The sequence below is a fragment of the Impatiens glandulifera genome, unplaced genomic scaffold (genome assembly GCF_907164915.1).
Source record: "Impatiens glandulifera unplaced genomic scaffold, dImpGla2.1, whole genome shotgun sequence".
NCBI classification, from domain to species: Eukaryota; Viridiplantae; Streptophyta; class Magnoliopsida; order Ericales; family Balsaminaceae; genus Impatiens; species Impatiens glandulifera.
Genome location: NW_025918797.1, coordinates 235,904 through 252,659, shown reverse-complemented (window position 1 = coordinate 252,659; position 16,756 = coordinate 235,904). Strand labels below are relative to the sequence as shown.

General features: G+C 28.7%; 1 protein-coding gene across 1 annotated transcript; it reads right to left on the bottom strand.

Moving 5' to 3' along the window:
- Positions 1–11,679: 11,679 nt before the first annotated feature.
- LOC124917051 (probable F-box protein At4g22030) lies at positions 11,680–13,020 on the bottom strand. Its single transcript, XM_047457624.1, has one exon. It carries the CDS (start codon positions 13,018–13,020, stop codon positions 11,758–11,760), a length of 1,263 nt encoding a protein of 420 aa, XP_047313580.1. The 3' UTR covers positions 11,680–11,757.
- Between the last annotated feature and the right edge of the window lie 3,736 nt (positions 13,021–16,756).

Sequence of the window (16,756 nt, the reverse complement as noted above, 5' to 3'; positions counted from 1 at the left end):
CTCAAGTAAGCTCTTTGTGCATGGAACTCTACTCTCCATAATGCTTTATCCTCTATTGGATTTTTTACATCCAAATCACACACATACATTTTCCTCTATCACAATGGTGATATATGTGCCTACTTACTTGTTTACGTCTATGACATCATCCTTACAAGTAACTCTCCATCTCATATCTCTTACTTTATTACACAACTACAAAGCATGTTCCCCATCCAGACATGGGAGCTATTCACTACTTTTTTGGGATTAGGACCACTCGAACATTTGTTGGCTTATATCTTAGTAAGACCAACTACATCTCAAACATCTTGAAACATGGTGATATGTTCCATATGAAACATCTTCTTACTCTGGTTACTGTTGACTCTTCTCTCTCCAAGAATTATGGTGACTCTTTTGTCGATCCATTTATATATAAGAGCACTTTTAGAAAATACAGAGAGCATATTACTCAAAATGATGAAAACAAAAAATTACTTCATTTTCTTATGGGTCTCAATGATCGTTATGAACAGATCAGATATCGATCTGATCTTTATTGCTAATACATCTACTACAATTTAAAAAGTTTTTACTATGCTTTTGAATGTTGAGATAAAACAAGAAATTGATGAAAATAAAATAAAAAGTTTCAATGCTCTCTAAATAAGAAATCAAAAGAATAAATGCCTAGACTTTGATAAAAGTGTCACTTTTTCTATTGAAAAAATAATGGCTAATAGTCAAATAAGGAACAATAAGGTTGTAAAAAACAAAAGAAAACTTTTCAAATTCGTACAAAAATAGAGTTTGTAAGCATTATGGATTGAATGGGCATATTCAAAAATGTTGTTTCAAACTTATTGATTATTCTGACTAGTTTAAGCAACCAAAAGACCAAACGAAGAAAACCTTTGTGAATGTTGTCAATACTCTATATGATGTCAACAACGGCCCCAACAATGTAACCACTAATGATTTTAATCTATTCATAGATTTCATGTAAAATATGAAAAAAATATAAAAGAAGCAACTTGGAAAGTAAACATTTTAGCATTGAATTAAATTTTAATACGGGTCTTAATCATGTTGATAATTTTAGTATAACTTGGATTATTGATTTTGGAGCTATTGCTCATATTCGTACAATAGAAAGCTTATGTGTAATATTCACACCATTACTAAACTATTAGAATTACTTTTACGAGATGGCAGTAAAAAACAAATTAAACAAATGTGTATAGTTGTTTTAATTAAACATCTTCAGCTCAAAAATATTATGCTTTCTTTCGATTTTAAATGCAACTTTATATCCGTTGCACAATTATTAGAATCAGATAACATTAAATATTTTTTTGAATTAAAGGTGAACTAGCATGACGCCCCATAACCATGTCCCCCGCTTAAACTCAAAGCACTTTCAGATTGAATCAAACCCGTGACATTTTGGTATCTTAAGTCGACTCTTTAACATATTGTGCTTTGTATACGTTGAGAAATATTTAATATTAGGAAAAAGTGTTAGGGTAAACAAGTTGTACTATTTTTAAAATTATGTGGATGATTTTATTGGTAATCATTTTATCAATACCAAGACTAATTCTTCATTTTGTAAGCAATGTAGTATGACAACTTATATTAATGAAAATGAAATTTTTTCATTTTGTAAACTTTGTAATAGACAATCTATGACTACTATCAATTAATATGTTGTTTTACATACTAGGTCATCCTTCTCATAAGGTTTTACAAAAAATAATCTTTCCAAATATAAAACATGAGCCTAGACATTTTAAAGTTTGTCCTCTTTCTAAAATGACTAGATCATCCTTTTATACTTTCGAATCCAAAATTAACTCTATTTTTGAATTAATTCATATTAATTTATGAGGACCATACAAATAGTCTTTAATTATTAATACTCCACATATTTTAACCATTGTATATAATTATAGTAAACTACATGGACCAATAAAATAATAATCTTTAGTACAATTTTTTTAGGGGAAACGGTTAAAACCATTTCATTAAAATCTCAAAAGTGGGAGGGTCATAAATCAAAGCTAGACAAACCATAGTTATGATTAAGGATGACAATCAAAAAACTCTAAAAAAACTTATTAGTAGCATTCATACATTCTAAAAAAATCAGAGATTACAAACAGAAAAGACTACATTCAAACCTAACTATCCGAGCCTGAGATTTTTGCATGCCGCCTATCTTCATTGATAGGCCTTCTTCCCCTTCCTCTTCCTCTTCCTCTGACGATGTAAGGAGATTGTATTGAAGAGGGTGATGAGTATTGTTGTTTCTCATTTTGAATTATCTTTTTGTACGAGTCTGTTCTGATTTGATAGAAAGAATTGTTTCTGAGAATTTCAGGGTTTTTACCTTTTTATCTTCAACTTGAATTTCTTTGTTTTTGTCTTCCTTATCTTCGGCTTCAGCTTCAGACTCCACATCGGTTTTGGAATCTTCTTTATCGACTTTTGAATTCTCTATTTCAGTTTTGAAATTTTGGGTGTCTTTCTCTTGAGTTTCCTCAACAACAACTTAAGGTTCATCTTCCATTTCCATCATGATCCTTTGCATTACAAAACATTTTCTTTTCCTCTTCACCTTGATTCCTTTTACTTTCTTTCCTTCAATGTTTTCCTTTTTCCTAGAATCCTTCTTGCTTTCTTCTACAACTGTTTGATCTTTGAGTTTGGCCTCCTCTGTTTCCTTCTTTTTATTTTATGATTCCCAACTTTTCTGGTTTTTCTGCTCTTCTTCTTTAGCTTTATCACATTTATTGTGCAGGAAAGTATTACAGAAAGTACACCTCTTTGGTTTCTTTTCATAAGAGATCTCCATGACATTGTGTTTTCCTTTTTTATCAACAACTGTCATTTTAATTGGCAGGACACTCCTAGGATGCACTTCAATGCTAATTTTAGCAAATGACAAGTGATCTCCTCCTTCAATAATTGGGTCCATATATAATGGTTCCCCAAATCTTTAGTACAATTAATCATTTTGTAATAAGGTTAAAACTTATTATGAAAATTTTGTTAAAATTACTCGTAGTGATAATGTATTTGAATTTATTAATTCAAAATGTTTTGATTTTTTTCTCATCTTGACATTTAATGTCATACCTCGTGTGTACTTACACTCCACAACAAAATGGAGTTGTGGACGTAAACATAGACACATTACTCAAATAGAAAGATCCCTATGCTTTAATCAAAATTGCTATTAACTTTTGGTCATTTTTTTTTTATTAATGGTTACTCATATCATTAATAAGTTACCTAATAGTGTTCTCAATTGACAAACACTATTTTCCTTACTTCCCAACAAAGAGGTTGACTATTTCTATATGCGGACATTTGGTTGTCTTTGTTACATAGCAAATATTCAACTTATAAATGCAATTTTGAACCTAGAGGTAAAAAATGCATTATTTTAGGATATTCTCTAGATAAAGAGAGTTATATAGTATAAATGTACTCACAAAATGTGTAACTTCTAGAGATATTCATATTTTTTAGAATATCTTTATATTTATTCAATCTAGAGTTTTAAAACCATGAGATAACTTGGCTTTATTAAGACAATTCTTTAATAATAATGAGAATTCACTTTATCTTAACCTTATTATGATAAGTTTGATGTTTATGATGAATTTGATGTTTCTTATCATGAGTCTAATATTTTAATGAAAACCAACATAATGCCTTTACGAAACTTAATTTAATGTTCCTAATATTAATTTTCTTATTCAAGAACATGTTCATCTAGCTAGTTTTATTTCTAGAAAAGGAACAAAATCTCAAAATAAACCTTATTAATTTGATGACTACATGATTTATCATAACATGGCTAAACAAAACAAAAATATATGTTGTCACCTACATTTTCTTTTATTTCTAATTGCAGGATACTATTTTAAAATGTTCTCTATCTAACATTTTAAATGTGTGTTAACCACAAAGATACAAAGAAGCATCTTTCAATACTTATTGGATCAAAGCTATGCATGTTAAAATTCGAGCATCGTGTTCATTTATTTTGACTCCTTAGCCAATAAATTTGGGAAATTATCACTTTTCCACATGGCAAAAAGACTATTAGCAGCAAATAGGTTTATAAAACCAAATTAAATATGGATCGTACGATCGACAAATTTAAAATTGAGTTGTCAAAGATATAATCGGCATTGATTTTCATCAATGTTTTGCTCTGGTGGAAAAATTTGTGACTATACAACTTTTAATTGCATTAAGTGCTGCTAAAAATGATTTTTTTTTATTTGATTGATGTGTACAATGCTTTTCTCCATGGTAATTTGTAAAAAGACATTTATATGCAACAACTAAATGGTTATGTGAACCAAATTAGGTTTGCAAATTAAAAAAAAGTCTTTATGGCTTCAAATAGACTTCTAGGGAGTGAAATAAAGAATTTTCAAATAATCTTACTAGTTTTAATTTTATTCACTCATCTTATGATCACTATTTGTTCATCAACAAAACAAATAAACTATGTTATTACATTGATATTGATTTATGTTGACGATGCTTTACTAACTTGCAACAACCTTGATGAGATCTTTAAAACTAAAACATTTATTCATTCTAAATTTGATATTAAAGAATAATTAAAGGAAGCAAAGTATTTCTCTGGCCTTGAAATTGGCAAAACCTTCACAGGTTTGTTTGTTAATCAAAGAAACACATTTTTAACATTATTGTCGATGTTGAACTCATTAAAACAAAGTCGGCTAAATTTCGATACTTAAAGGCATCAAACTTGAACCATATTCACAAAGTATTTTGTTGAACCGAAATTATTCCGTAGACTCATTGGTTGATTAGCTTACTTCAATTTTACCCATTCGAACATTGTATTCTCGATTCAAAAACTAAGTCAATACGTATTGCACAAACCAACTAATGTTCATTGAGATGTTGGATTACAAATGGTTAGATACCTTAAAGACACACATTCCCTTGGATGTTTGTATTATTTTTCTAATCTTTTTGTTCTTGAAGCCTTTTCAGATATTGACTCGGCAAAGTGCACTAGTGTAAAAGAGCTCAATAGCGACGATAAATACTGTCGCTATTGCACATTCACCTGTCGTTAAAGGTCAATAGCCACAGTAAATGAACCCGTCGTCAACTGACGCTATTGGTTCCGTAGCTAAAAATTGGCTACAGGAATAAGTACTGTCGCTAAAAGAATGGCTACGAGAATAAATTATTGTCGCTAAAGAGTAGCTACGGAAAAAAATACTGTTGCTAAAAGGCTGAATACATAAATTTAAAATTGTTGACTAATGTACCTATTATTAATTAAAAAGAATGTTAAAACTGAAATACAATTTTCTAATATTTAAATTAAATATTTATATTACTCAAATAACAAATCTTATAAAGTGAGTATAAAATACATCAAATCTAAATTTGAACTCTTTAACAAGTCCATTCAATTCATTTTTTAAAAATCTCCTTTTACTATTGTAATCCATATAGTCATCAAAGTAATTCCTACCAAAAATCAAAAAAATAATAAGATCAAACATGATTAGATGTCATTCATTGTTCAATATAGAGGACAAATGACAAAAGAAGGTTAACTGAATTACCGATTTCTTGGATACTTCTCTTCTAAATACTGCCAAAATTGTTCTGAGATTAGAATTCAGTTCAATTAAATGATCTCTATCTAAAATAATGAATGAACAAAAAAAATTAATTACGAACCAAAAGAACCGTAAGAGAGTCGTCCAAAACAATGTCTCTGTCAATTAGTATTGGTACAACACAAAGATGATTTAGTTTCTCAAATTCTGCATGACAACAATAAAATGGCATATTCAAAATAATCACCTTAGGACACATCTATCTCGAGTCTCGACATGAACAACGGGAAATAAATCATTATTTTGATTTCAGTAAAACCATTGAAACCTCCCTCTCGTCTTTCTTAGGGTTAACAATGCTCACATAAGCTTCTTGCCCCCAAATACCAAGAATCAAGGCTCTCCGAACGAATATTTCACATTCCAAGGTTATTAAGATAAACTAAAATTGTTGTCTATGCTCCTAGGTACACCTATCATTTTATATAAATTAAAATTTTCCAAACTTTAATTTAGTTTTCAAATCTGACTAAAATGGTATTTTACCCATACCCCATAATCCATTCTACACAAAAGAGTTCAAACACATTAGAACTTTCAAAATTCTTCAAAAAGACTCACCCAATAACAAAGAATTCATAACCCTCCATGTCTGGATATTTTTGTATCATTATTCTGAAATATACATTTAGGGACAAGTGATTGATCATAGCGATAAGAACCTAATTCGTTAAAAAGACTGTGATAAGGAGATCCAAGATTGCTAATCTTGTCAATATACTTCCTAAGCTATTATAGTTTCAAATAAATAAGACTGACTTATTAACTTGTACTGGAGAATTAAAGTTTAAAACTGGACAAACATATATAAATTCAAAAAAACATCACAACTCTTTTTGTACCAATCACTAATAAAGATTTTTATAGTGCCATTAGGGGATCCAAAGGGAATGAGGATGGCATCCCTGCTATTTAAATTGATTCTTGCATCATAGCGATAAGAACCTAATTCGTTAAAAAGACTGTGATAAGGAGATCCAAGATTGCTAATCTTGTCAGTATACTTCCTAAGCTATTATACTTTCAAATAAATAAGACTGACTTACTAACTTGTACTGAAGAATTAAAGTTTAAAACTGGACAAACATATATAAATTCAAAAAACATCACGACTCTTTTTTACCAATCACTAATAAAGATTGTTATAGTGCCATTAGGGGATCCAAAGGGAATGAGGATGGCATCCCTGCTATTTAAATTGATTCTTGCATCGCCCCCCCCCCCCCCCCCCCACCCACCAAGTTTTTTGTAAGCTTATGAAAGGAAAGTAAAAGAAAATATCAATCTGATCTTTAACCTGGAACTGATAAGTCCAATTCCAACTAGACGATATAAGATAATTTGTTCCTAATTCTCCATCATGCCATGAGTTCTTCTTTTGGTGTATCCCATTCCTGCAATTATATTAAAGTTTGTTTAGTTCTAGTATTGTTTGTTATAAAGATACCATGTTAAAAACAATGGCTCATCAAGATCATTTCTAATCATAATAACTACATTCCAATTTATTGTCACATTCAGAATAAAACCTGGAAAGTTAATCAATATAATAGCATAAAAAATATAACATTCACTTGGCTATTTAAATAAAACAAAAATATAAAACCTTTAATGATTAATTAGGTTATTAACATTGAGTTTGGCTAATCAAATTTAGTAAACTCACAATCTATAAAGTCTACAAAACCAAAAATTAATTCAATCCACAGCTATAACCCAAATGATAGTCGTTCTTTCCAATTTTGCCCCTAAAATGTTCACAATTTCATCCAAAAATGCCTCAAATCATATAAAAAAGAGTACATACATTTAAAACAAAATAAATTTGTTTTTGCAAGAATGAATCACAGAGATAAATACCCACAATATGAAGTAGAAACTTACATTTCAAAATATGCCGATGTATCATCTGTGAAGAATTAAAATTTTGTTAATCATCCTACAGTTTTTCCATATTATGTATGATGCATTCAACCAATACATAATTAACAATTGCATTGAACATGAATTCATTTAGCATTTATTTATAAAATGATGAAACTATAGATTAATTTTAATATTAGAATAGTGAAACAATGCCTAAGATATGGGAAAAAATAACCCCATCATATTCATTACCATGGTCATTACTTTCTACAGTAAATAATGATTTAGAGAATAATAAAAGACTCACCTCAAAATATTGTGAGAAGACAGTACATTTGTGTGCCTTTTCTTTCTCTATCCAAAACCAAATAACATTCATGCTCATCTTTGTTTACAACAAAAATACTATCATAACTAAACCAAGTTTATTTTTCCTACAGTCTAATTTGGATAACAAAACAACTAAACTCACCATCTTCACCACCAAGGCATACAACAATCCTTTTGTCGACGTAATGTGATTTGATGGCAGCAGAGATTCCTAAAAAACATATTTAAACAAATACTGAAACAGGAATTGATATCTTTCTATTATATATATGTAAAACCAAAAAGATCTTGTTGTCTGCACAAATTACAGAAAGATTAATAGATATGTTATATTATTTAGACAAAGCTTACAATCTAGAATTCTCATCTTCCTCCTATACTAATCCATGTCCGATTGAAGTGAGCTTGAGGCTTCAACCTCCATTTTAACATTCATGAATACATCAGTTCTTAGGATTCCAAGACATCATTCAAAATTATTAGTTCAAAATTAGAAAATATGCATGTAATTATGAATAATGAACTAACAATAGTTTGAGACATGATCCAACTTACTTTCTTTGATGATATTGTATATTTTGAGACATGGTCCAACCTACTTTCCTTGTTGAATGTTAGACACATTCAGTTGAAAGCGTCATTGCTGAATGTTATCACATTCTGTTAGAAAGTAAAATTACCAAATCTATTGTAGATGTAATACTTTGATTTTAGTTTGAAATAAATCAAAAGATGTATTACAAACAACATAATTTAATAGTATTTGTACAATTTATATGCTAATCATTGAACTGGAAAATTTGAAGTCATGAAAAAACATAATAATATTTTTTTGAGGAATCAATGTAGAAAAAAGTTTTAAAAAAGAATGTGTAAAATTTAACAAAGTATATACTACCAACAAAATAAACCTAATATTTACTTTTAGTTAGTGAAGCTATGACATTACAAAATATTAAATTTAATATTGGTATACAACCTCTAAGAAATATGGTGCACACTATCTCACCATTCAATTCATATTTATATAGGAATACTAGATTCAAGTAATATTAGTCCTCAAATAGATAAAAAAAAAAAAAAAAAGAGGAGCTTACCTCTTTGAAGACATGACTGTGGGAAACTTTTTCGAATCCCTATATTGAAAGAAACCCAATCAGTCATATAACTTAACCTAATTAAATGAAATGACATACAATTTGAAACTATTTCATACTAGTTTTTGAAACATATGAAGATGAGCTTAATTTAAATCCCAAGTTTAGTGGTAAAGACATGTATCCCCATATTCTCAACTGCAAATTCCATCATCATGACAACAACTTCCTTTCCTAGCCCTTTGCCACACCTATTCTATGCCAATTAAATATAAACATCAACATTTTTTTAAAACCAAGCACAGTCTATATTCTTAAGAAAGTTAATTAAACATTCAGATTCTTAAAAAAGGTAAGCAAAAAAGTCACATTTTAGGTTCAACAATCATAATTTCTATCTCGACCTTATGAGAATCATCCAAGTCATATAAGTATACATTGACATCCTCAACCATGACTGGGAAAGTAAGAATTATTAATCTAAACATTTTAAAAGTTTCAAGTTTTTTTTATTATTGATACATGTCAATTGTTCATAGGGATTAATAAAGTTAATAAACAAGAATACAGATCCTTAAATAACTTCATGAACAACTTGATTTCTCTATCCGATTCAGATTATTGAATTGATCTCGTTTGGAGTTATTTGTAATGAGAAATAATAATAAAAGATGCAAATATAAAACCTACAATGTGAGTATCTCCAATGGTATAGTCTCCATCAATCAATTTCCTATCCAAAATTATGAAGGGTTGTTCAATTAAATCAAATATATATAATTTTGAATTGACCGGAAGAACAAGAAAGCAATGAAATACATATAATTAAAGTAATATATATATATATATATATATATATATATATATATATATATATATATATATATATATATATATATATATATATGTCATCACCTATATTGCTAGTAATATTGTCCATCATCTTAACATTAGCTAAAATTAAAGAATTTCATAAGTATAATAGATGATATCATATAATGATAAACATAATTTCATGGTAATTATAAACATAATCTCTTTATTCAGACAAAATTTCATCAAACACTTGATAAACAAACTTAAATATTTAATAAGAAATGGATGTTCATTAGGTAGAAAAAAACAAGTTGGTACTTTGTGGTAGAATCCAGAAAACAAATTATATAGACTATAAGCTGACCAAGAGAGATCTATGAAAGTAGAATAAATATATGAGAAAGGAATAAGAACTTATGTATGGTATTGTTACCTAAGAATAAGTGATGTGGTCACTAATCTCTAATGGTATTAGCTAGAAAATCCTTGTGGACATTCTGTCGAACTCTTTATAGGCAAAAACATGAAGTGTGTGATAAATTAACAATAAAAACAAACAAAAAAAAAGATGATGAATATGATCAAGGATATCGAAGCAATATACATAAATAGAAGAGATTCGCAGTGATTCCTATCAAATGTATAATCGGTTGCAACACGTCAAAGACCTAGCGAGATTGGTCCAAACGAAACCATATCAAAGAAAACAGCATGACCAACTCTAACTATACATCTCCTATTTGTATCTTCTTTGTCATCGAGGGTTCGTCGATGGAAATAGATCAAACAAACGAGGCATGTCGAGCGGATGAATGATTGTTAGGGCTTGATGAGCCTCCCTCTCTAACTCCCACATTTAATAATTAGAATACCAATTTAAAAGTCTTATATATATTTAAATTAAAAAGTTTTATTTTATATTTAGGTTTTTAAAATTAATAATATGGGCATTTGGCCACGGGATGAAATGACTGTAGATACTAATAGATAGATAGTGTCCTTATTAAAGTATGAATATTTATTATTTTGTTTAATAGCGACAGTAATTAAAATATATATAGTGGCTAATTTGGTGGTTATTGACTGTTTTTTTTTTACTGGTGGTGCTTGGATAGTCGACAATCGCTTATAGGATATTGCATTAAATTAGGGACTGCAGCTATATCTTAGAAATAAAGAAGTAAACCACAGTATTTCGAACTTCTGTTGAAGCGAAGTATCGCAACCTCGCATCAAATATTTGTGAATTGCTTCGATATCGTACTTACTCTCGGATATGGGAGTCAAACTTTAAATTATCATTCCTCTTTGGTGCGACAACCAAGTTGCAGTTAATATCACTTAAAACCCCATCTTCAATTAGCATACAAAACACATTGGCATCAATTTGTGACTAATAAAAAAAAGTGACTTTATATATCATCGATATATCTCAATCATGAATCAAGTTACGGACATTTTTACTAAAGTTTTGGATAGTATTCAATTTGACGATCTACGTTCCAAACTTTATTTACAATATATTTTCATCTTGAAGGAGGAGTGTAAAAAATTATTAATGTTCTATTATTACCGTTTTATGTTTCTCGTTTTATATTAACTCATAACTTTATGGACTTCTTTGTTTATTTTATTAATTACTTTATTCCACCTATCCATACCGAACAGATAATGTAGACCGTCCTAATTTCGTTCGCTATTGCTCCTAATCATACTAGTAAAAAGTGTATCTTGTTAAATGTGTTATTGGGTGAAGTTTGACTATTGATCGTGATGTCAAGTTTATATATATGAAGCTAAAAAATTGGTTATAACTTTGTACCTAACATTTTGAAGAGCTAGAGAGTAAATTCACAATAAGAACCATAATCTTTTCACATTGTTGAAAATAGTCTAAAATGTTAGTCCACTTTCTGTACAATTAATGAATGAAAAAGTAATATGAATAAAAGAATAAATTTCTTTTGTAGAACTCAAAAGAGTTTGCTTCCGAATTCTTCTTCTTGATCTGCCATTAATGAGGAATCAGTAAGATCCCTGAGCTCTGATAAGCTCCTCCCCAACTCCAAAGCCACCTTCATTTCCATAACCTTCCCATTGATCCCTCTCTTCTCCTCCAAACTCCCCTCTATCCATTCTTCCATCAAACTGAAGAACCCTGCATTGCTTCTGTACATCTCGAACACCATTCCCACTTGCCCGCCGTGCTCCACCGCGTTTATCACCGCCGCCATTGCTCCGGAAGCAACTCCGACCACAGTTGCCAAACCAGAGTGGCTTGACCCCATTAAAGCAGAGCCCACAGCTGCCACGGTTGTTAAAACAGGACCGGCTATTCCTAACATCTTGTTTAACTTCAATGCTTTCCCCCCGAGTCTCAAGTAATCTTCCTTATCTCTCCTTCTCAACACACCCACTATCCCTTTCATCCTCTCCTCCAGCCCTTCGTCCCATCCGTTTCCGCCGCCTCTTGCTTCCGTCGGAGACATACTTTCTTGCCGTCTAATTCTCTTCTCCGGCCACCACTTGGCTGGCTCCACTTCCTTCGGAAACTTTTCTAGCATTTTTCCGAGTAAGGGAAGCGGATAGGCTCTGTCGAGCGCAAGAACTTTATCCATGGCTTCTCTCACATCGTTGGACTCAGGATTCCCAATAGACAGTTTCGTCTGGATTTCACGTAGAAGTTTCTGGAACAACCTCCCCGCGTTCCTTTGTTCCTCCGCCAACTGAGATGGTTGGATCTTGTTGACGATAATCATCAATCCAGTCGCCGCCAAGTATAAGAGACTCGAGCACGAGCTAAGAGCGACCACATGGGACCCTCCGGCCGCGGCGATTGCGGAGATGGTTGCGGCCGTTAGGGTTATGGCGTTAACAGAATTTAACAGAAGACTGTTCCAGTTCTCTCGTTGTTCCTTGATGTTCCTATGCATCTCTATCCTGTCGGCGATGGCTTCCAAGATGGCGTAGAGCTTGGGGATGGTGGTTGGAGACTTAATACCCTGTTTGGGGGAAGGTGTAAGTGCGGTGTATGGGACGTTTGATCTAACGTTTCTGTAAATATTATTACTACCACTACCATTGCTTCTTTGCTGCAATTCTTCTACCAAGAGAGCATTGATGGTTAGCTTTTTTGGAAGGTTAATGGTTGATTTGGTGATATGTCTCCGACGAGAAAAAGATGAAGATGTCGAGGAATATGGCATATTTAAGCTTGAAGCTTGAAGAGCGGACATGATTTTATGTTAGGTTTAAGGATTTGGATCTTGTATATAAGAAAAGTTGGTTTGAAATGAATATGAGAAAATATGAAGGATGTGTGTATTTATTATATACTAGACATGATATAGACAAAGAGAAGACTAGATTTGTTCAATAGTGGAATTGGTCCATAATTTTTTTTATGCATAGTTGCCCACCCATTTTGCCTAAGACTATTTCATGCACATATTATTGACCAAAAAAAGTCCTTATTATTTTCATAATTGATTAATTAGACCTTAAACTTTTTCATAAAACATATATTTGGTTCTCTCTTATTCATCTAGCTCGTTGGGCATTTATAACTTCATTTCGATACTTGGTTATTTATTTCAAGGTTTAGGTATTAATCAAAAATCCACAATAAAGTTTTAAATTTATTTCTAAATTAGTTAACATTTTAATTGAGGTCTAGTTCGAATTTAGATTATTCAAATAATACGATAATATAGAAAATAATGATTGATGATTATTTTTTTTTTATGTAGTTGAATTTTTTTGGTAAAAAAATACTTAAAGTATTGATATATAATGATAAAAAAATTAATTTAAAATAAAGATATTTTAGTATTTTAAGTGATGAATTAAGTGATTAAATGAAATAGATGGAATAATATAATATTTTTGAGTTATTATTATTTAAATAACTCAATCCAACCAGGCCTGATTAGATGTTATAAGAATTTAGGTTAAATATAAATTTATAAATTAGAAAATAATCTAGTTACTTAGCAAACATTAATATGTATATTATTAGTTATTATGATAGTTTAAGGTGTCTTATTTAAATAAGAGATAAAATGTTTGAGATTAAATTTTTACCAAAAATATTCTGATGGGATGTCGTACTAATTTTTCTGATAAATAAACCCCGAATGAGAATCACAATACTAAATTAAGAATTTGGACTAATTTTTATATTTTACAAAATTAGAGATTTAATATTCATTTTGAGAAAGTTTATGGCCTTTTGTCTCACTAACTATTTGTTATTGATGGCTATCTTTTGACTTTCAACATTCTTTTTTAAACCTACAGATAAGATTAGGTCCAACTTTTTTGTAACTGAAACGGTTTGAATAAATTTTCAATTATTTAAACAATGGTTTGAATAAATTTTCAATTATTTAAATAATTGATATTTTTATAAAATTGGAGTCGTTGTTCAACGATATAGGGTAATAAAGTAACTTGCATCCATAACATTTGGATTTGTGACAATACTTGGGACAGTACAATTAATTAATACTAAAATGTTAGGTTTAAGCTTTTTCATAAAAAAAAATTAAGTATAAGTTGTATAACTTATTATTTCTCTTATCTCTTGTTATTTATTTGTTTTTTTAGCCTAACTTATTAATATTTTTTATATTTCTTAATCCTAAATTTTAAATTCTAAACTTTAAAACATAAACTATAAATCATAAATTCTACATCATAAATCATAAATTTTATGAATAATGACCTATAACGCGCGAAAAGTTAATTTCTTTTCTTTTTCTTAGAATTTTAGGATTTTAAGATTTAGAGTTTTAAGGTATATGGTTTAGAATTTAAATATTAAATTTTAAATTTATGATTTATGAAAATTTAAAAATTAAAAATATTAACTAGTAAAAAGAGAAAAAGAAAATAAGTTGAAGGGAGGAGAGATAATTCACTTTGTCAGCCTCAAATTCATGTTACGTATGGTGAGAAATTTGCCAAATGACCTAAAAAGAATTTTAAATGGGTGGGTGATCAGCGCATAAATTTAATTGCGTAAATGATCATTTCAAAATATTTTGGCAAAATTATTTCGTCGCGAAAGGCAGAATCGTCGCGCGAAGGGAAAACCTGTGAAATTACACGGTCACGTAACGCGAAGGGCACAATCGTTAAGCGAAGGGCACGATCGTCAAGCGAAGGGCACGATCGTCACGCGAAGAGCACAATCGTCACGCGAAGGGTACGATCATTCTAGACTTTTCACAGGCTTTCCTTTCACGAAACGATCTTACATTTCAAGTTACGCGACGGAGATAATTTCGTCAAAATATTATGAAATGATTATTTGCGTAATTTGACCAACGCATCTAACACTTTTTTAGGGTCATCAGGCAAATTTCCTTATATAGTTACTCTAAATAATAATGAATAGAAATTTAAAAATAAATAATAAATATAATTATAAATACTAACTAATAATGCAATTTATTATATTCAAATTAATTAAAATCAATTAAAAAAATATTTATTACAATCCACATTGATATATATTTAGTCAAAATCTAATTAATTATTTAAAAATAATATCCGATAATCAATTAAATTTAAGTAAAAATAAAAAGAAATTACAGTAAAAGAAATTAATTTATAAAAAAAAATATTTTCATGTTAAAAATGCATTTTTCTATTACATAGTAAACATAAAATTATAAATTATAAATTATATATATATATATATATATATATATATATATATATATATATATATATATATATATATATATATATAACTTAGTATCATTTTTTATCCTATAAAATTAACAACAATAATCTATATATATTATTTAGATTTTTTATAATTTATACCATAATATAACTTATACTTGTACAACTTTTTTATTTTAAAACAATTTTGAAATTCAAATCACAATGATGTTTTATAACTCCACAGTGTAACAATTACAATAAATTCTGAAAGTTGTTTTATTTTTATGGAAAGAGATAATTGTGAAACATGATAATGATTAATTTATAATTTTAATAATTTTGAAATAAATATTAAAATATGTGATATAAATTTAATTTAACTATAATATACTAAATTTAGCTTTATTCGTGTGATTGTATTATTATATTATTTAAATAATTATATAATGAAATTTAATATTAAGCTATATATTATTCAATCTTTCAAATTAAACATTATACTTTATTTTTAATTATATATATAGAAATTCAATCATTTAAAATTAAAATGTTCTAACAAATAGTAAAATTATAATAAAAATAATATTAATTATATATGGTCCAAATAAAAACTATATGTCAAATTGATGTCAAATATATAATGAATTAATTAAAAAAATGTCAAATATATTATATCATATAACTGAGTTAAATAAAAAAAAAAGAATAGTATCTATAAATAAAATACAAAAATAATTATTCATATGATATATTATTTTATTTTAATAGAAGCAACTAGGAAGACTCTATATAATGATATAATGAGTACTCTCATTTCAATTGAAAAGGTTAACCTAAATTTTAATTTTTTTTAAATACAACTTTAGTTAAATGAACTAATTTAATAGGTTAAACATTGAAAATGTTATTATAACTGTTATTCAAATATAATAAATATATATTTTTCTTAAACATAAATTTTTCCTAAAATTATGTGTATTTAATTTATATATTTTCTCAAACAACAATGGATATAATTAATTAATCATCAATATCCATTATTTTCAATCTAGTATGTTAAAAATATATTGTTATAACTTCTCATGTTAATCAAATTTAATGTTGAATTAAAAATATAAAGTGTTATTAGTGTATTTGTTGGTTAAAGAGTTGAATATTTAATAACTTCCTTACTTTATTTATATATATATATATATATATTACTAAATATCTATTTTTTCTTTATATTAATGGGTTTCACTTTTATTTAATACATGTGTTTCCTCTTTCTCGGTGGGTGATGGATTATCAATTGAA

Coding starts and splice junctions, on each gene's coding strand:
- LOC124917051 (XM_047457624.1), bottom strand. CDS start 13,020: ATGTCCGCTCTTCAAGCTTCAAGCTTAAATATGCCATATTCCTCGACA.